The sequence below is a fragment of the Mobula hypostoma genome, chromosome 11 (genome assembly GCF_963921235.1).
Source record: "Mobula hypostoma chromosome 11, sMobHyp1.1, whole genome shotgun sequence".
In the NCBI taxonomy this organism is placed as follows: domain Eukaryota; kingdom Metazoa; phylum Chordata; class Chondrichthyes; order Myliobatiformes; family Myliobatidae; genus Mobula; species Mobula hypostoma.
The window spans coordinates 62,716,262-62,736,816 of NC_086107.1; the positions used below are offsets into that span (position 1 = coordinate 62,716,262).

The following is a 20,555-nucleotide window of genomic DNA, read 5'->3' on the forward strand; positions in this document are numbered from 1 at the left end:
AAAAAAAATGTTAAAACTTGTTTTTCCAAAAGCACTCGTGTCCCTCTTCCATTCTATAAAGCTAGCTAATGACATGAGTAGGAAAACAAAGCAGTTTTCTTTTCTGTAGTTAACAAAGAAATCTGAAACAAATGCCTATTTTCTACACAGCTAAATTAGTGACTGAACAATTGACAAAAGGATTGGTGGGCTGCGGATATTCAATGTAACACCTAGTATTTAATTTAATGGATTACTCAGACCAAAAAACCATAAAATATAGGAGCAGACTTAGGCCATTCAGCCTATTGAGTCTGCTTTGCCATTCCATCATGTCTGATTTATTATTCTTCTCGACCCCATTCTCCTGCCTTCTTCCTGTAACCTATCATGCCCTGACGAATCAAGAAACTCTCAACCTCTGCTTTAAATATGCACAATGACTTGTACTCAATAGTTGTCTATGGCAATGAATTCCAGATTCGCTACCCTCTGGCTAAAAAAAATTCCTCCTCATCTCCGTACTAAATGGTTGTTCCTCTGTTCTGGGGCTGTGCTCTCTGGTCGTAGACATTCTCACTATAGGAAATACCCTTACCAAATCCACTCTATATAGACCTTTCAATGTTCAATAGGTTTCAATGAGATCCCCACCATTCTTCTAAACTTCAGTGAGTATGGGCCCAGAGCCATCAAATGCTTCTCATTTATTAACCCTTTCATTCCCAGGACCATTCTTATAAGCCTTCTCTGAGCCCTCTCTAATGCCAGCACATCCTTGCGCTTATATTTTAGTCCTCTTGAAATGAGTGCTAACATTACATTTGTCTTCATTACCACTGACATAACTTATAAGTTAACCTTCAGGAAATCCTGCACAGAAGCTCCCAAGTTCCTTTGCACCTTTGAATTTTGTAATGTTCACCCCATTTAGAAGATAGTCTACACCTTTATTCCTTTTACCAAAGTGCATGTCCATGCACTTCCCTGCACTATATTCCATCTGGCACTTCTTTGCCCATTCTTACAATCTGTCTAAATCCTTCTGCAGACTCCATACTTCCTCCACCTATCTTCATATTGTCAGCAAATTGGCCACAAAGCCATCAGTTCCATCATCCAAATTATTGATGTATGACGTGAGAAGGAGCGATCACAACAGACTCCTGTGGAAAATTACTACTCAACTGGCAATTAACCAGAAAAGGCCCCCCTTATTCCCACTCTTTGACTCCTGCCAGTCAGTCAATCTTCTATCCATGCTAATATCTTTCTTGCAATACCATGGGCTCTTATGTTAAGAAGCCTCGTGTGCAGCACCTTGTCAAAAGCCTTATGAAAATCAAGTACACAACATCCACTGACTCTCCTTTGTCTATCCTTCTTGTTATTGCCAAAAGATTAGTCAGGTAAGATTTTCTCCTTGAAGAAATCACGCTGACTTTGGTCTAGTTTATCATTGTATCCAAGAACCCCAAAACAGTTTCCTTGAAAATGGACTCCAACAACTTGCCAAACACTTAAGTCTGGCTAACTGGCCTATAAATTCCTTTCTTCAGCCTCTTTCCTTTCTTGAAGAGTGGAGTGACATTTGTAATTTTCCCGTCCTCTGAAATCATGCCAGAATCTACTGATTCTTAAAAGATCATTAATAATACTTCCACAATCTCGTCAGGTACCCCCTTTAGAAATCTGATGTGTGATCCATCTGGTCGAGGTGACTTACCTACCCTTCAGATCTTTCAGCTTCTCAAGCACCTTCTCCTTAGTAATAGCAAGTCTGTTCGCTTTTGCCCCGACACTCGAATTTCTGGCATACTGCTAGTATCTTCCACAGTGAAGACTGACACAAAATTCTTAAGTTCATCTGCCAATTTTCTGTCCCCCATTACTATCTCTCAACTGTTATTTTCCAGTGGTCCAGTGGGCTGATATCTGCTGGCTTTTTTTGTGTGTGTGTATATATATATATAATATATATTCATCTGATTTTAAAACTTTTTGTATCTTATATGATTGTCTACCGTACCTTTCGTATTTCACCTTTTCTCTCCTTATGGCTTTTTTTTTTGCCTTCTGTTGTTTTTTAAAAATTTCCCAATCCTCTACCTTCCCACTAACGTTTGCTGTATGATATGCCCTCTCCTTTGCTTTGATGCTGTCATTCCTGCACCTTCCAAATTGCTCCCAGAAATTCCAGCCATTGCTGTTCTGCCGTCATCCCTGCCATCTCCCTCTCAACTAGCTTTGGCCCACTCCTGTCTCGTGCCTCTGTTATTCCCTTTATTCCACTGTAATGCTGATGTATCTGACTTCATCTTCTCCCTCTTAAACTGCAGGGTGAATTCTATCATTGAATGATCACAGCCTTCAAAAGGTTTCCTTACCTTTAGCTCTGCAATCAAATCTGGTTCATTACACAACACCCAATCCAGAATTGCCTTTGCCTAGTGGGCTCAATCACAAGCTACTATAAAAAGCCATCTCTCTGGCATTCTACAACTTGCCTTTCTTGTAATCTAGCACCAACCTGATCTTCCCAATTTACCTACATATTGAAATCCACCATGACTACCATAATATTTCCTTTTTTACACTCCTTTTCCATCTCCCATTGTAAATTGTACTTTGCATCCTGGTTATAATTTGAAGGCCTGTATATAACTGTCATCAGGGTCTTTTTACCCTTGCAGTTTCTTAACCTTGCCTACAAGGATTCTTCTACTTCTGTTCCTATGTCACCTTTTTCTAAGGATTTGATTTTATTCTTTACAACAGAGCCACCCAACCCCTTCAGCCTACCTGCCTACTCTTTCAATACAATGTGCATCCCTGATCTATGATCTTCCTTCAGGCACAGCTGAATGCCCACAATGTCATACCTGCCAATCCCCAACTGTGCTACAAGATCATCTCCCTTGTACCATATAATATGTGCTTTCAAATATAGCACCTTCAGTTCATCACCCTTTTCAATTTTGCAACCATGTTACACTTAACACATCCCTCTTACTGCAACTTTGCCCTGTCATCTACCTGTTCCTTTCTCAGTCTCACTAGACACTATATCTGTTTGTACACTCACCTCCCCATGCCCAGTCCTATCACTTCAGATCCCACCCCATGCCAAATTAGTTTAAACTCTCCCCAGCAGCTCTAGCAAGCCAGCCGACAAGGATGTGGTCCCCCTCGGGTTCAGGTGTAACCTGTCCTTTTTGCACAGATCATACCTTCCCCAGAAGAGATCCCAATGATCCAGACATTTGGAAAACTGCCCCTTGCACCAGTTCCTTAGCCACACATTCATCTGCTAAATCATCCTATTCTTGTCCTCACTGGAATGTGGCATAGGCAGCAATCTGGTGATTACTATCTTTAGAGGTGCTGCCTTTCATCTTTCTACCTAACTCCCTATTTTCTCTCTTCAGGATCTCCTCCCTTTTACTACCTATGTTGTTGGTACCAATATATACCACAACTTCTGGCTGCCTACTCTCCCACTGTGGACACGATCCAAGACATCTCTGACCCTGGCGCCTGGGAGGCAACATATCATCTGGGTGTCTCTTTTCTATCCACAGAATCTCCTGTCTACTCCTCTAATTATGGATTCCACTATCACTACTGCATTACTCTTCCATCCATTCTTCCCCCCCCCCTTCTGAGCCACAGAGCCAGTCATGGTGCCAGAGACCTGACTACTGTAGATTTCCTTTGCTAGGTCATTTTCTCCCCCCACATCCCTCCACGTCCAGCAGTATCCAAGACAGTGTGCATATTGTTGAGGGGAACAGCCATAGGGGTACTCTGTACTGGCTGCCTATCTCCTTTATTTCCCCCCCACCCATCCCCCCACCACCCCCTCCCCAGACAGTCACCTGTGTCCTGCACCTTGGGTGTAATTGCCTCCCTCTGTCTGTGTCATATCAATCAACCCCACAGGCTCTGTAATGATCCAGAGTTCATCCAGTTCTAGCTCCGATTCCTTAACGCGGTCTGAAAGAAGTTCCAACCAGATGCACTTTCTGCAGTACTAGAGGTCTCCCGGCCCTCCTACATCCCGCAAGAGGAGCATTCCACTATCTTCCCTGATATCCCCAGTGCTCTAGCTGTGCAAAAAGAAAGAAAGAAAAAAATAAATGGAAAAAAAATCTACCTTTTGATGGAGGGGAAGATCCTTTCTCCCTCCCCTTTTTTTTGGTATTATATGACAGTGTTAATGATCATTGTGTAAATAATTTTCAGTTGCAGTAATGATTATTGTATCCCGTGTATACTGGCTTTCTAAAGAGGAGTTACTGGGTAGGTTTACTATTAACGCCACAACTTGTTTACCTGTCCTGAATCATGGGAGTTTGTAGAGTTCCAAGTCCAATGAATGCTGTAAGTCATGTTAGCTGTACTTTTCAGAGCCTCCAAGCATCTGGAGTTAACATCTGCCCTTGAAGCAAGAAGTTCTGCTTCTGATCAGTAACTCTTGTGCAATGTACACATGTATAGGTAATGTAAAAGGATCACAGTCTTGTTACCCTACAACTTTGCTGGCAGTATGCATCACTGACCAGTTTCTTGGGAAAGAGTCAATATTTGAGGGTGTAATTGTGGCATTTAAAGTCTTTTAGGGCAGAGTTTGAATATATGCACTTTGGGTGAAGATTTTCTTTGACTTTGTAAACATTTTTGATTAATTGGGATGTTGATTTATCTCCCCAAATTTCTACAAGACAATTTAAAAGTCCTATTAAACAGAAGTTCCCACAGCTCTAATGTGCACGCTGAAATAGAATTTTTTTTTCTTGAAAATCGGGTCACTGCTTACAAAAATTTAAATTAAAATATTGCTGCTAAACAGATACCACATCACTGGCTGAATTCTGCATTTCATTCTGATTTATAAGCATGTAGAAAATTGGTTGTGCATGGGTCACTAATGTAGTGTAGGGTAATCAGGTTACTGGATTTCTCTAGCATCATTCTGTACATTTGACTGGACACCTTCGCATGAGAGTTCGTCCTTGCACCCTGAAACAACTTGGGCATCAGTGTGAAGATGACGTAACTTCCTTTTGGAAGACTGCAGCAGAACTTTCTCCACATTGTCCTGGGTATTACAGTTGTTGGACTATTTAAGAGTAACATGCTTTTACTAGTATCGTGCTGGATGAAAGCGTTTGCCAAGTTATGTGACTTACTGACCTTAATAATATTTTGGAGGGCAGGAGGGGTCCTGCCACTTGCTCAATCATAACGCATCCATGTCTCTTTCTTCCCCCTACCTTCCCTCCCCCTGTACTCCTGCCCAGATCAACAGCTGACTAACCTGAAGGTCTCTGTGTGAACTCCGGTAGCCCCACCTTTGCCACCTGTACCACTAATTTCTGCCTCTGGCTGGAAAGTCAATAGTGGAAATGGTCTCTGATATCACACTGTTGCACTAGTCCATTTGATTCCTGATGGTGCACTAGAATTTCCAGACAACATAATTCCATTCAGGGCAATGGAATTAATGTGAGAAAGCAGTACATTTGATACATTAGTACCATGATTGGAGACTAATTTCTACTCCAGTACTTCTATTTTGGTGGGTTTTTATAGCTTTGACTTTGTTCTCTCTAGAAATGATGCAATGAACTTGCCTACAGCTGTGCAATTTCTGAACAGCCACGATGTAAATAACCAAGTGATTGGAGCTGGATACATTCAGCACACGTGCTACCATGATGCAAATGCTAAAACACAGGTAAGACTGGCTGGTGGGCTGGGCACATGTGTAGCCTGGGGAAAGTTACACACACAGGACCGCAAATACTTTTTCAGGTCTTTAATTCCTTTATCTGTTTTAGATGTTTTAATGCAGAAAAAGGATATCAAAATAAAAAAACAACAAAATGAATTTAAAAAAACAGTTCCCATTGTTACGATCTCAGTTTAGTTTCGGTGCACACCCTTGTTACATATGCAGTATGAAAATAAATAAAACAAGATGTACACAACCAATATGGTAGTGGCAATTCTTAAAAAAAAACAAGACAAAACAACATCAGAATCCCACCAACCCTGTACCTTGTACACAACATCAAAAATACGAATAAATCCATCTCAGTTTAACTAAGAGAGATACTCACTTTGGCACACGTGCTTAACTTCCAAACACCTGTAGGCTAGGCCCTGAAACAAGTTCTCCTCCCTCACGCTATGTAAACAGAGATTAACACATTCACATTACTCTATGACATTCACATTCGGTCATGAAACGATAAACTTAAATATATTGCCTTGGAGTTTAAATTACTTCGAAGACTAACCTACTAGGCCAATAAGGAACTAAACACAACCACGCTATCCAGCGCTGACATCTTACTGGAGAAAATCAGAAGCATCCACATGTAAAACATGTCAAATTACCGATATTCTAGATTTACAAATAAACGCAAATGAATTTACGTGGATATTGTCGAATATAATTCACCTTTCCTCACCATACAACTAGCATAGAAACTTGCAACTCCTTTCTACTCCACACGTGCATAGTGACATCTTAGAGGCACGGGCAGCTATTTTAGCATTACCAGGGTGAATACATAAGTGAACTTTAACAATAAAAAATAATAGTCAATGATCACCTGGTTACACATGTGTAGAACACGGGTCACGATCTTAACTGAAATCCTTGCGGCTGAGTGTTGAAATTGTCTGAGAGATCAAAGGAAAGCAGATTGGTTTGGCTTTATACTGATGGAAGTGATTTTTAAGATATAAAAGTGCGTCTTTGTCAAGGAGGAAGTTTTTTTTTTAAAACATCTATATTTTTCAGTGCCAGTGACTACTCATTATTCTAGGCAAAGGCGTACTCTGCAAAGTGACACAGATTATGGGTTTCTACTTGACTGTGTTTTGTGAAATTGAGCCACGGTCATCATGACTGTGTTGTTGAATTGGGTGTGTCTCTTTAAACAGGCCTATAACTTGAACGCAATCGCGCGGCTAGTGAATCTTTTCAACCATGAAGCATTGGAGGTGCAGAGAAGTGCTACAGCAGCAGTGCGGAACCTGATATACAACAACAATGTAAACAAGCTGGAGCTGGTCAAGCAGAATGGAATCCCTAACATGATGCAGGCAATCAGAGTTCCGGATGAAGAACTGAAGGCCAACATTACAGGTATGTTTCAGATTGGCCCTTGATACAGTTACCATGCCTCAAAACCATCAAATGGGGTAACACAAATTACTGGACCCAATAAATAGATAACAATTGCACTGCCATGGTGACTGATGGAAGTGTGTCTCAGACAATTAAGCTTGTGAAAGATAGGCCTGACCCAGAAGAGAATCATGCTAAAGCAATGTTTAGCTAAAGAACCCACATTAGTGGAACTTCCATTAGCATCAGGATCAACAATTTATACGCTTTTCTGAAGTGCTACACCACAATTTAGTGCCAATTGGCCATCTGTCTTGTCGATTTATGCAGCACGTGTCCAAGGGGAACAATAATAGAATGCAGATAGGTGTGCTCCTGTGTGGTTGTTCAGGACCTGGCCCTACCAGGATAACTTTCAAAATTATTGCACAGCTGTTCTCTGGAGTCCATCATTATCAAAGCCCACTCTTCTTTTTGTTCCCCAGCTTATTACTGTATCCCACCAGTACTCTGATCTATAGCTACACTCACCAAATACTCCAAACTTCAAGCCTTTAGCTATAAATAATAATGTGTCCTCTCCTGCCTAACTGCATCCAGTCAAAGTGAGCTATCACCGTCATTTATACAGGTTTCCCCCGCTATCCGAAGGTAGAGCATTCCTATGAAACATTTCCTAAGCCGGAATGTCGTAAAGTGAATAAGCAATTACCATTTATTAATATGGGAAAAATGTTTGCGCGTTCCCAGACCCAAAAAAATAACCTACAAAATCATGCCAGATAACACACAAAACCTAAAGTAACACTAACATATAGTAAAAGCAGGAATGATATAATAAATACACAGACTATATAAAGTAGAAGTACTTTTCTGCAGCACTGTTTAGCGCAGTGAAAATCTTGCGGAAGCGCTCTCGGCAGAAACACTCTCTCCAGTAACCTTTAAGCTATGAAGCTGCCAAATCATACCAAATAACACACAAAAATACAAGCCTATATAAAGTAGGAATAATGTATGTACAGTGTAGTTTCACTTACCGGAATTGGGAAGACTCCAATAAATTGCAGTTTCGTCACAGTTAAACACTTGTACGAAAAACCGCCTGATGCAATCAGCAATCACCTCTGATCTGGGCCAACATTTACGTGCCGGGTGGCACCTAATTAATTAGCTTGTTTATTTCGGCTTTTTTCTTAAAGATGTGCTGGGTGCGTTCTGACTACCGCTGCATTCTTCGCGGCAATGTATTGGTCCGCGGCCCGGAGGTTGAGGACCACTGCTTAAGCTATGAAGCTGCCCTCGCCTCAGAAACCGATCAAACCACCCATGACTACCTTTAAATTCCACTTTCATCACCATCGTCCAGTGCTTTCTGTTTCAGCTTATTAAAAAGACTGACTGATTTCTCCTTAAATATAAGAAAGCTTTACGGAACACCACGTTTTGTACACCCATCAATCCACTCAAGCAATAGACTTTCCATTTTGTCCATTATTGGATGCCGATTAAGAGAGACCACTTTGCTACGAGCAGAACCAACACTAACATCGGCAGCTTTCAAAATTCTTTCCTTGCGTATAAATATTGCGAATGGTGGACGCAGGCAAGTTCAACACGCGGACAGTGTCCTTACTTTGTTCACCAAGATAAAGCATATGTTTAAGCAATAGCAGCCAGAATGCAGTTCCAGGGGAGGAGCTTGGCTGTTCGGGGGTGCGCGCTGCCTTGTTTCATAACAGTGAAAACACCTTCTGTTAGCGAAAACAGATAACTGATGTAGGTCTTTCGTAACAGCAAGGTGTCATAAAGTGTACATCTGGAAAACGGGGGCCACCTGTATCTGCACCAACTCCGCTTCTACAGTGTGTTAGTAAAATACTGTACTAATCTTCTTTTAATGAGGATGTAATAACTCCACCTCCAACCTCTTTCTTAATGTGACCTGAATCACCTTGGCTGCTAATTGCAGTAATAGCAATTGCAATGCTCAGTATCATCTTACTGTTAGCACCGAGAACCTGCAATATTTCCAGCAGTAGATCACTTTCCTCCAAAGATAACATGACACCATTCCCTACGTGCCTGTCAGCTATCGTGTGATGAGCAACGATGGTGTCAGTGAACAACAGCAATTGCCTGATTGGGTGTGAATGCACTCTGTTTTAGCTTCAGAATCAATTTTGTCAAGTACTTTAATGTTCCTGGTCATCTCATGGTTTACTTTCCAATTGTGACACCTTAAAACAAAAAGTTTAGCAGGCCTGTTGTAATCCTCGGTGAGGGGGAAATGTGAAGGAACTTGATTGCTCTGAGTTTTACAATGAATGGGTAGGGTATTTTGAAAAGAAAGGGTGCTCTTAGCCTATATTTATAACAAATTGCAACACCTGTTTTCTGAAAATTCCAAGAATAGATCAATGGTGCATAATTGTTGGAGTGGAAGGGCCAGAATGATGAACAGGATCATTTTGAGTTGCTTCCAAAATATGGAAACTGCTTGTTTTGCCAACCGAAGTAACTGTAGCAATTCTCCAAAATACAAGCTGGAAGAATTGCACCAAGGCATGTTTCAACCAGCTTGGAGGTCAGTGGCAAGTTGCCAATGCCCTTGTGTACCAGATTAGGACCAATAGTGCTATTTCTGATGAGTTCAGCTCATAGTTCACTGAGTATTCAATCATTTATAGGCTGTGAAAATTAGTTAGCAAAATAAGTGTCCTCTAATATCATGGGTGCAGCCTATTTCTCATTCATTTTGAACTATTGACAAACCTACTCCTCTCTTTAATAAACGCAAGAGATTCTGCAGATGCTGGGAATACAAAGCAACATACAAAATGCTGGAGGAACTCTGCAGGTCAGGCAGAATTGTCATGGAAATGAATAACCAGTCAACATTTTGCACTGGAGAGGAAAGGGGAAGATGACAGAGTGAAAATGGTGGGGGGGGGGCGCGCAGGGGAAGGAGGATAGGTGAAGCCAGGTGGTCAGTAACGATAAAGCGCTGGAGAGGATCGGATCTGATGGAGAAGAGTGGACCACAGGGAAAAGGAAAGGAGGAGAGGACTTCAGAGGAGGTGATAGGTAGGTGAGAAGAGATGAGGAGCCAGGGTGGGGAATAGGAAGCGGGGGGGTACATGCAGCATGTAAGCTTTGCTTCCTGCATGTAATCAGCATGGCCATGTTTACAGTAAAAGGGCCAGTAGGACCACTACTTTAAATTCAATGCACTTAACTTTACAGATTAGATGGACAAACTGAGAGAGTGGATTGCCTCTAGGGACAAGGATATTGTGGCCATAGCAGAAATATAGCTGAGAGAAGGGCAATACTTGACAGTTCAATGTTCCAGGATACTGATGTTTTAAGTACGACAGAGGCACAGGTGAGAGTGGAGATGGTGTGGCCTTTTTGATAAGGGATGGAATTAAGAGCAGTGCTTGGGTGATGTTCTTGAGGGATACTCTAATGAGTACCTTTGCATAGAAGTTAGAAATAAGAAGGGGATGGTCACTTCGGTAGAGCTATATTACGGAACTCCACCCCCACCAAGAAAAGTCAGTGGGACTTGAGGAGCAGATGTGTGGGGAAATTGCATGTGGTTGTGAGAATAGTTGGGTAGTGGGGAAATTTAAGTTTTCCTGATATTGACTGGGCCACCCAGAGTGTAAAGGACCTGAATGGGAAGGAATTTGTGTGATGTCCAAGGCAGTTTCCTCATACAATATGTAGAGGAACTTGCTCAATTAGGAGCAATACAGGGTGTTTTGGGGAATGAGGCAGACCACGTCACTGAATTGGCTCTTGGGAGAGCTCTCTGGGTCCAGTGACCACAATTCTATTAGTTTTAAAGTAGTTATGGAAGAAGGTAGAACAGGTCATCCGGTTGAAATGTTGAACTGGAGCAGGGCCAACTTTGAGCACTGTAGGCAGTATCTAGCTGGGGTAGATTGGGTGACTTAAAGGCAATGGAATAATTGGTATTGACACGTACCCCGTGACGGGGATAAAGAAATCAGCAGAAATAGAAACCACTTTGGAGTCTCGTATTGCTATAAACTACTAATATTTATTAGTAACTACGCAATACAGTAATATAAATGTAGATAAATCAAACAGGTTAGCAATGATTATATATAAAGATAAGTGTGGAATATATATGTATGAAAACCAAGCTTCTTTAAGACTAGGGGTAATAAGATACAGTCTTACGATGTTGAGTAAAGTTCGGTTCAGTTCGTGGTATTTAGTTGAGTAGCAATTGGGGGGGGGGAGAGAGAGAGAGTGAGTTGAGTCTTCAGGTGAGCTGATGCGGTCGATCTTCTCATCGTCTTCCGAAATCCTTTACAAGTCACCGACTGTGACTTTAACTAGGGGGACCGGTCTTCTGTGGTGGAGCTATCACCCAGGCGAGGGTGGACACATAGACAACTCCCCACCAGTCAACCCCTTCACGGCTGGAATAGCAATTTGGATCGATCTACCTGATCGATCCTCCAAAACCCACTTTCTCTGCGGGCACAACAATGCTCATTCAGTGTCCGGATCATGTGTCTGAGGTCTGTATCATCTGACCACCTATTTATTTCTCTGCTGAGCATCACCTGTCATTCAAAGAGTCCTTCCTTCCTTTGTCTGTAAAGAAATGCACAAGCAGGCAACAAGTCCTTGAAGAAATATCTACAACCTGCTGAAAATCATAACATTGGGTGTCCATTAAATAACATCGCCTTCGGTCACTATAGCAACTTACGAGCTGCTCGGTGCTGTCTCCAACTCCAAACTCAGTAAAAATCCAAAGTTACTTCCAATGCCTTAAAGTGACAGTCCAACCGTTATTCTTCGTCTCTCTCTCTCTCTCCTTTCTAAACAAACCATCAATGATGAATGTCTCTCTCTGTCTCTCTTCAAACAGTTAATAGGGGCACTCCTGGATCCCCTCACAGTATGTAGCAGGCTTTTTTAAAAAAGGACATATCAAGAGTACAGGGGCAGTATATTCCTGTTAAGATGGAGGGTAGACATACCAAGTTCAGGGAACCCTGGCTGACAAGAGGTATCAAAAGTGAAATAAAAGCAACATTAGATATTGGACTGCTAGAAAATGATGTTAGAGAGGTAGTAATGGGGGAACAGGAAAGTGGCAGAATAATTAATTATTTTACATTCGTCTTCAATGAAAGACACCAGCACTATGCCAGAAATTTGAATGTCAGGCAGTGTTAATAGCAACTACACAGTGTAGTCACTATTACTAAGGAGAAGGTGCTTGGAAAGCTGGAAGGTCTGAAGGTAGTTAAATCACCTGGACCAGATGGCCTATCCCCAGAGTTCTGAAAGATGTGGCTGAAGAGATTGTGGAAGCATTAGTAGTGATCTCCCAAGAATCGCTAGATTCTGGAATAGTTCCAGAGGACTGTAAAATTGCAAATGTTAATCCACTTTCAGAAGGGAGGGAGGAAAAAGACAGGAAATGATAAGCCAGTTAGCTTGACTTCAGTGGTTGACAAGATGTTAGTCCATTTTTTAATTGAGGTTTCAGGATACTTGGAAAAACATTGTAAAATAGCACAAAGTCAGCCTGGTATCCTTGAGGAAAAATCTTGTCTGACAAATCACTGAGGAGCTGACAAAGGAGAGAAGGTGGATCTTGTTTATTTGGATTTTTCAGAAGGTCTTTAACAAGGTGCCATACACAAGTCCACTAAACAATTTAAGAACCAGTGGTATTATAGTTAAGATACTAGCATGGACTGAAGATTGGCTGACTGGCAGGAGGCAAAGAGTGGGAATAAAGGGGTCCTTTTCTGGTTGGTTGCAGGTAATTAATGATGCTCTACTGAGGTTGTTGTTGATTCTGCTCTTTTCAAATTGTGTGTTAGTGATTTGGATGAAAGAATTGGTAGCCTTGTGGCCATGATTGTGGATGATACAAAAAAAAGGTGGAGGCAGGTAGTGTTGAGAAGGCGGGGAGTCTGCAGAAGGACTCAGACGAGAAAAATAGGTAAGAAGTGGCAGATGGAATACAGTGTCGGGAAGTGTGTGGTTTTACACTGTGTTAGAGGAATAAAGGCATAGACTATTTTCTAAGCGTGGAGAAAAATGTAGAAATTGGAGGTGCAGGATCCCCTAAAGATTAACTTGTATGTTGAGCCAGTAGTAAGGAAGGCAAAAGCAATATTCGCATTCATTTCAAGAGCACTAGAATATTTGTTGTTTCGTATGGCTGGTGTTTTTCTCTTCACACTTCTAATTGGTTTTTGTCAAGCCACTCCTCCAGCTCATGGCCACATCAATGGACCGCGGCGAAGCCATCTCAGATCTTGGTGAGAGGACATGTTTGGACCAGGTGGAGGATGTACTGGGTTGGGACAGCAGTGCGTGGGCAAGCTGTGGTTTGTCTGACGACCCATCAGTGTCGTGCTTGTGCTCTTTTGGTCTGTTGATTTCTGAGTCTGTTTGTGGTTGTCCAGTTTTTTTTTCTGCTAGCTGTAGTAAAGCCTGGGAGGAGTGAGGTGGGGTCATGGATCAGATTTCTGCTGGGGGGGGGCGCTTGTTGGTGTGCCAGTATTGGCGCCATTCAGTGTGTTCGTCATAGGAGTCAAGATTTTTCGAGTTTGTATAGGTTCTCGGGATTTGAATCATGAAGTCGGAGGAGCATTTTCAATGAGTTTACGAACTGGAATGTTGGGCATATTTTGGATATGCTTGCAGAAGTTTGCTGAAGCTGCTCTTCTACGGATCTCCTGGGGTGCTATTCCGCTCATTGTTGGGAACCATTCAACAGGTGTGGATTTTAGAGCTCCTGAAATTATCCTCATAGAAGTGTGGAGCTATGTATCGATAATGTTTGTGTGAACACTTCTCTCCTAGGTGTGTACACAGTATTTGGTGACCAAGAAACATAGTGCTAGGCTAGATGTTCGTAGGAATGACTGGTTAGTACCCCACTTAATTCCTGCTATCTTCCTGATCGTAGCCATTCTGGATTTTAGTTTCTTTGCAACATTTTGAAGGCGGATCTTCTATGAGAGGGCTTGATCTGGTGTGACTCCTAAGTACTTTGGGTGTGGGTTGTTGAGGAGCTGTTTGTTATTTAGTTTGATTTTAAGTTTGATTAGTTGGTTGGCCAGATGAAATAAGAAGTTACTGTTTTGTTCACATTCGTATTAGGGTACCACTTTGAGAAGTAGGTGGATAAGGAGTTGATATTTTGGGTAAGGTTTTTCAGTGGATTTGACATCATTCGATTGGAAGGCTATGGCCCCAGTCATCAGCTTATCCAAGTTTCACAGATTTGGTTTCAGGGAGGTCACTGAGGTACAGATTGAACAAGGTTGGCCAGAACTGACCCTTGGGGGATGCCATTGTGGAATTTTATAATGCGACTGGTGTCACTTCCTAGGGAGTTGAAGAAAGAACGATGCCTGTCACTCTGGAGGAGACACAGGATCATTTTACATGGGATGATTCGGGCTAGTTTTAACATTAAACCTTGGTTCCAAACAGTGTTGTATGCCTCAGGTAACTAGACTTTATATACTTTTATATGTGTATGTGTGTATGTATATATACACACACACACCTATATATATATATATATACACACACACACACCTATATATATATATATATACACACACACACACCTATATATATATATATATATACACACACACACCTATATATATATATATATATACACACACACACACCTATATATATATATACATACACACACACACACACACACACACACACACACACACACACACACACACACACACACACACACACACACACACAGTGTTGTCTGAAGCCAACTTGTTCGATCGATATGTAAAGATGTATTAGAGGTAATATTCTGGATAGATAATACACTCTAGAAGCTTGCAGGTACAGCAGAGGAGAGAAATTGGGCAGTAACTTGCTGAATTGTTTGCAGGCTTTCCTGATTTAGGTATCCCAATAACTATGGCATGCTTCCAAGTATCGGCGTATTTTCCTTTTATTATGACAGAAACCTCAGCATTACATCCTTGACTACAATATAAAAGGTTTTATAAGGCATTGGTCACAATGTAATTGGAGTATTGTAAGCAGATTTGTGCTCCTTGTGTAAGAAATGGTGCTGGCATTGGAGAGGGTCCAGAGGAGGTTCATAAGAATGATCTTGGGAATGAAAGGTTAATGTATGAGGAGCTAGAGTTTAGAAGAATGGAGGGGGGATCTCACTGAAACCTATCAAATACTAAAAGTCCTAGATTGGGTGGACATAGCGAGGATCTTTCCAATAGTGAGGCATCTGCGACTAGTGGCACAGCCTCAGAAAGCAAGGACTTCCCTTTGAAACAAAGATGAGGAGGAATTTCTTTAACCAGAAGGTGGTTAATCTATACTCACCACACGCTGGAGGAACTCAGCAGGTCGGGCAGCATCCGTGGAAAAGAGCAGTCAACGTTTCGGGCCGGAACCCTTCGTCAGGACTTGATTGGGTTCCGGCCCGGAATATTGGCTGATCTTTTTTGATTTTTTCCAAGGATGCTGCCTGATCTTTTCCGGCAGGGGACTCATGGGGTGAGCTGCTTTTGGGCGTTGCTCCGTACCCTTTTTTACATGTAACCACTTTTTACCTTACCTATACCTACACTAAATGATCTATATTATTGAACTATGACTTTTACTTATTGAAAATGAATACCAGAGCATGAGAAGCCAAAGAAGGGAAAGGTTCTACCGGGAACGGAAAAAAAATGGTGATCCTGGAACTTCGAAGGAAACTCCAGTAACTATGGAACCAATGAAGAAACTTTTAGAAGATACAGTTAATCGAAGACTCACCGCAATTGAGGAAGCGTTGAATTTGAGGAAAGAAGAATCAAGAACATTCAGACGTGAAATCGACCAATATCAAGTCAGGATTTTGGAGTTAGGCGAAGATGGCCGTAAAAGAGAAAAAAGAATTGAAGCGCTTGAAAAAAGTTTAACTTCAGTAACTCAGCAATTGGAACGCTATCAAGCTAAGACTATTGATCTTGAAAATCATTCCCGACGACAGAATTTGCACTTAATTGGTTTCCCTGAGGATGTGGAGAAGGGAGATCCTACTAAATATTTTTCTAAATTGCTAATGGATGTGTTTGGCTCTGATATATTAGATTGTGCTCATCACTCATTCCGTTTTAATCCAGAAAAATCGGCTAAACTGAGACCGATCATTATTCGGTTTCATTATGTCAACGAGAAGGAACGAGTTATCTGAGCGGCTCGGAAGAAAGGTATGATCGAATTTCAAGATTTCAAGTTCAGAATTGTTGAAGACTACAGCCAAGACGTACTGAAAAAACGGATGGCTTTTAGACCTCAGATGGCAGAACTTTATCGTCGGAGCTATAAAATAGCGCTACTGTTTCCAGCCCGTCTGAGAGTGGTTATGCCGGATAATTCACGCAGTCCGATTAAAAATCCGATGGAAGTCCAAAGTTTTCTCGATGCTCTGCCTCCCTTTACGGAGGATTAATCAGAGTATCATTTGGTTTTTTCTTTCGTCTCTGATTGTTTAGTTCGAGGTTTTGTTTTCTCGATCTGGCAGTGTAGGTTCGTTTTATATAGTTAAACGATATTAGGCTTTTCTGTTAGTGATCCTGTATATCTTACTCTTAATACCTTTAGGTAGTTATTTAGTTATAAATTTAATTGTTTTCTTTTTGAAATGTTACTAAAGTATTATTTTAAAATGGGGGATTGTTTTTTTCTTCTCCCCAGAATCCTTGCTGTTTCTTACATCATTTCTGATATTTATATTTGAGAAATTAGTATAGTAATATGATTTAATGTTTGATGTTCTTTGAAATATGAGTAGCAAGGAACTATTCAATGCTTTTAATCGCTTTAGATTTTTTTTCTTCTTGTTATAGTTAGTTTTTACTTTTTTCCATAAGGGTGGTGTTTTTCTTGATTAAACATATTTCTGTTGGGTCACCTTCCGGAAAGATGGGGGTAGGTTTAGTCTTAGATTTAGCATTGGCCACTGTCTGGCTTTTTTCTGGGGTTTTGTGGGAGGTGAGTGGTATTTTTCCTTTTATTCCTTTTTCATTTTTTCTTTTTAAACGGGCTGACCAGAAACTACTTAAAATGTCTGAAATGTCGTAACTTCCGGTTCCTCTTTGGACCTTTTTTCCTCTTCCGGGGTCATGAGTCTCTACTCTGGTTAACCCTTTACATACTTTATACTCGAGCTCATTATGATGGATAAGACTATTAATTTAGTTTCTTGGAATACAAATGGTTTAAACCACCCAGTTAAATGGAAGAAAATTTTTAAAGTATTCCACAGGATGAATGCTCATATTATTTTTGTACAAAAAACTCATGTCCGGAAAGAGGATAATCAACGTTTCTTTAGATTCTGGAAGGGAGAACAGTATCATGCGAATTCACAAGCTAAAGTAAAAGGCGTTTCTATATTTATGGATTCGTCAATTTCATTTACGCACTATGAGATGATTTCAGATTCTAATGGCAGATTTTTATTGATTACTGGCTTGCTATTTAACAAAAAAAGTTGCCATGCTCAATGTTTATGCCCCAAATGTTGACTGTCCTGATTTTTTTCAAGTATCTCCTCACATCTCTTCCCAACTTAAATGACTATATGCTGATTATGGGTGGTGATTTTAATTGTTGTTTAAACCCTTTGATAGATAGATCCAAGTTTAATCAAACACTTCTGAATAAATCGGCTACCCTTATTAACTCTTTTATGATCGACTCTGGAATCTCAGAAATTTGGAGATTCTTGCATCCGAATGACAAAGAGTTCTCTTTTTTTTTCACATGTACATCAGCATTATTCAAGAATTGACTACTTTCTTATTGACTCTCGTTTAATTCCTTTTGTTATGAGTTGTGAATATGATTCAATTGCTGTTTCTGACCATGCACCGTTGAAATTATTTATTAACTTAAGGGATATATCTACTAATTCTAGACAATAGAGATTTAATATCTCTTTGCTTTAAGATTCAGATTTTGTTAGGTTTATTGATGAACAGATTAAGTTTTTCTTTACAACGAATTCCATGGATGATATTTCCAGTGGGATCCTCTGGGATACTTTTAAAGCATATATTCGTGGACAAATTATTTCATACACTGCTGGACTAAAAAGGCAAACTAATAAGGAAATACTTAAACTGGTTGACAAGATTAAAGAAGTTGATTTAAAAAAAAAATTCTATAGCTCCTAAATCAAGAACTTTATAAACAGAGAGTTGAACTTCAAATGAACATAACCTTTTATTATTATCTTCAATTGAAAGTCAATTAATCAAAACTAAGAGTCAATTTTATATACATGGTGATAAAACTGGGAAACTTTTAGCTAATCAATTGAAATCGGCCTCAGTTAAACGACAGATTCTTAAAATTCGTAAACAAGGTGGCACTTTGACAGTTGACCATGACGAGATTAATAAATCCTTTCAAGAATTTTGTACCGCTCTTTATCAATCAGAATTTCCTGATGACTCCACTATAATGCATGAATTTAAGAAATTGAATATTCTGAAATTATCATCTAATGAATGTTCAAAACTAGATGTACCTATTACTGTAGAGGAAATAAAGAATGCTATTTTTTCAATGAATTCAGGTAAAGCACCTGGTCCAGATGGATTTACAGTAGAATTTTTAAAATCTTTCTCAACTACACTAACTCCTTGGCTATGTAGCATTTTTAGGGATGCAGTTTCAATAGGTAAATTACCACAATCTTTCTATCGAGCTTCTATTTCTCTACTTCTTAAAAAAAGATAAGGATCCTACTGAATGTGCATCTTATAGGCCTATATCTCTGCTGAATGTCGATTCTAAGATTTTTTTTCTAAAATATTGGCAACAAGGTTGGAGAATGTATTACCCCAAATTATTTCTGCTGATCAAACTGGATTTATTAAAAATTGTTACTTTTTTTAATATTAGGAGATTAATGAATATCATTTATAGGCCTTCACCCAAAATTCCAGAATGTGTCACTTCTTTGGATGCTGAAAAAGCTTTTGATAGAGTTGAATGGGTATATTTATTCAATACCCTTGAGAAATTTAATTTTAGTCCGATATTCATTTCCTGGATTAAACTGATATATTTTACCCCTTTGGCCTCGGTATTTACTAACAACCAAAGATCCCCTTTCTTTTATTTATTCCGTGGTACTAGGCAGGGTTGCCGTCTTAGTCCACTACTATTTGATATTGCTTTGGAACCGCTAGCTATTGCCATTCGTGACCCCCCTAATATATTTGGTATTACCCGTGGAAATAAGACTCATAAATTATCACTATATGCAGTTGATCTACTATTATATATTTCTAACCCAGGAAAATCTATTCCGACAGTATTAACTTTGCTTGCTCAGTTTAGTAGCTTTTCTGGTTATAAACTGAACCTAAGTAAGAGTGAGCTCTTTCCATTAAATATGCAGGTTCCTCTTTGTAGAAATTCTCCATTTAGATTGATTACTGATTATTTTACTTATTTGGGAGTTAAAATTAGTAAGAGACATAAGGATCTATTCAATTTCAACCTTTTACCATTAATTAATCAGGTTAAACAACTGATTACTAAATGGTCCCCTTTGTCTCTATCATTGATTGGCCATATTAATGCTTTTAAAATGATTATTTTATCCAAATTTTTATATTTATTTCAAGTGATACCGATTTCTATTCCTAAATCTTTTTTTGATATTATTCTCTTTTTAAATCTTTTTATTGAGTAAGTATACAAAAAAGGTAAGCCATATAAACATTAATACAATGTTAAAATATAATAAAATTCCAAAAGATAACAATACCAAAAAGAAAATACTACAAACAATGTAATTTAAGCATAAGAAACCAAGATAACATAATAGTATACTAGATTTTATATATATCAATGGAAAAAAAAAAGAAAAAAAAACCCCAAAAAAAACCCACCGTGCAACTAACTAAAAGCAAAGCAAAGCAATGGGCTAACTTGAAACCAAACAGAGTTAAACTTAAAATCACGTCCTCAATCCCGACCTCCATTAAAACAGTGAAAAAAAAACAAGAAGGGTAAATATTACATTAAATGAAAATATCGAATAAAAGGTCCCCAAATCTGTTCAAATTTAAATGAAGAATCATAAAGGTTACTTCTAATTTTCTCCAGATTCAAACATAAAATCGTCTGAGAAAACCAAAAAAAGGTAGTTGGAGCATTAAGCTCTTTCCAATGTTGTAAAATACATCTTTTCGCCATTAAAGTAAGAAATGCAATCATTCTATGGGCTGAAGGGGAAAGATTACTAGAAATTTTAGGTAGTCCAAAGATAGCAGTAATAGGGTGAGGAGAGATATCTATATTTAATACCTTAGAAATAATATTGAAAATATCTCTCCAA

The 20,555-nt window shown here is 39.6% G+C and overlaps 1 protein-coding gene across 2 annotated transcripts in view; it reads left to right on the forward strand.

Moving 5' to 3' along the window:
• The window catches only part of LOC134353793 (plakophilin-3-like), an 82,696-nt gene that overhangs the window by 11,498 nt on the left and 50,643 nt on the right, over nucleotides 1-20,555 (forward strand). For both annotated transcript variants that reach the window (XM_063062180.1, XM_063062181.1), the window contains exons 4-5: nucleotides 5,596-5,719; nucleotides 6,937-7,141. In XM_063062180.1, coding sequence (XP_062918250.1) covers nucleotides 5,596-5,719; nucleotides 6,937-7,141 — 329 coding nt within the window. The remainder of the gene's footprint in view (nucleotides 1-5,595; nucleotides 5,720-6,936; nucleotides 7,142-20,555) is intronic.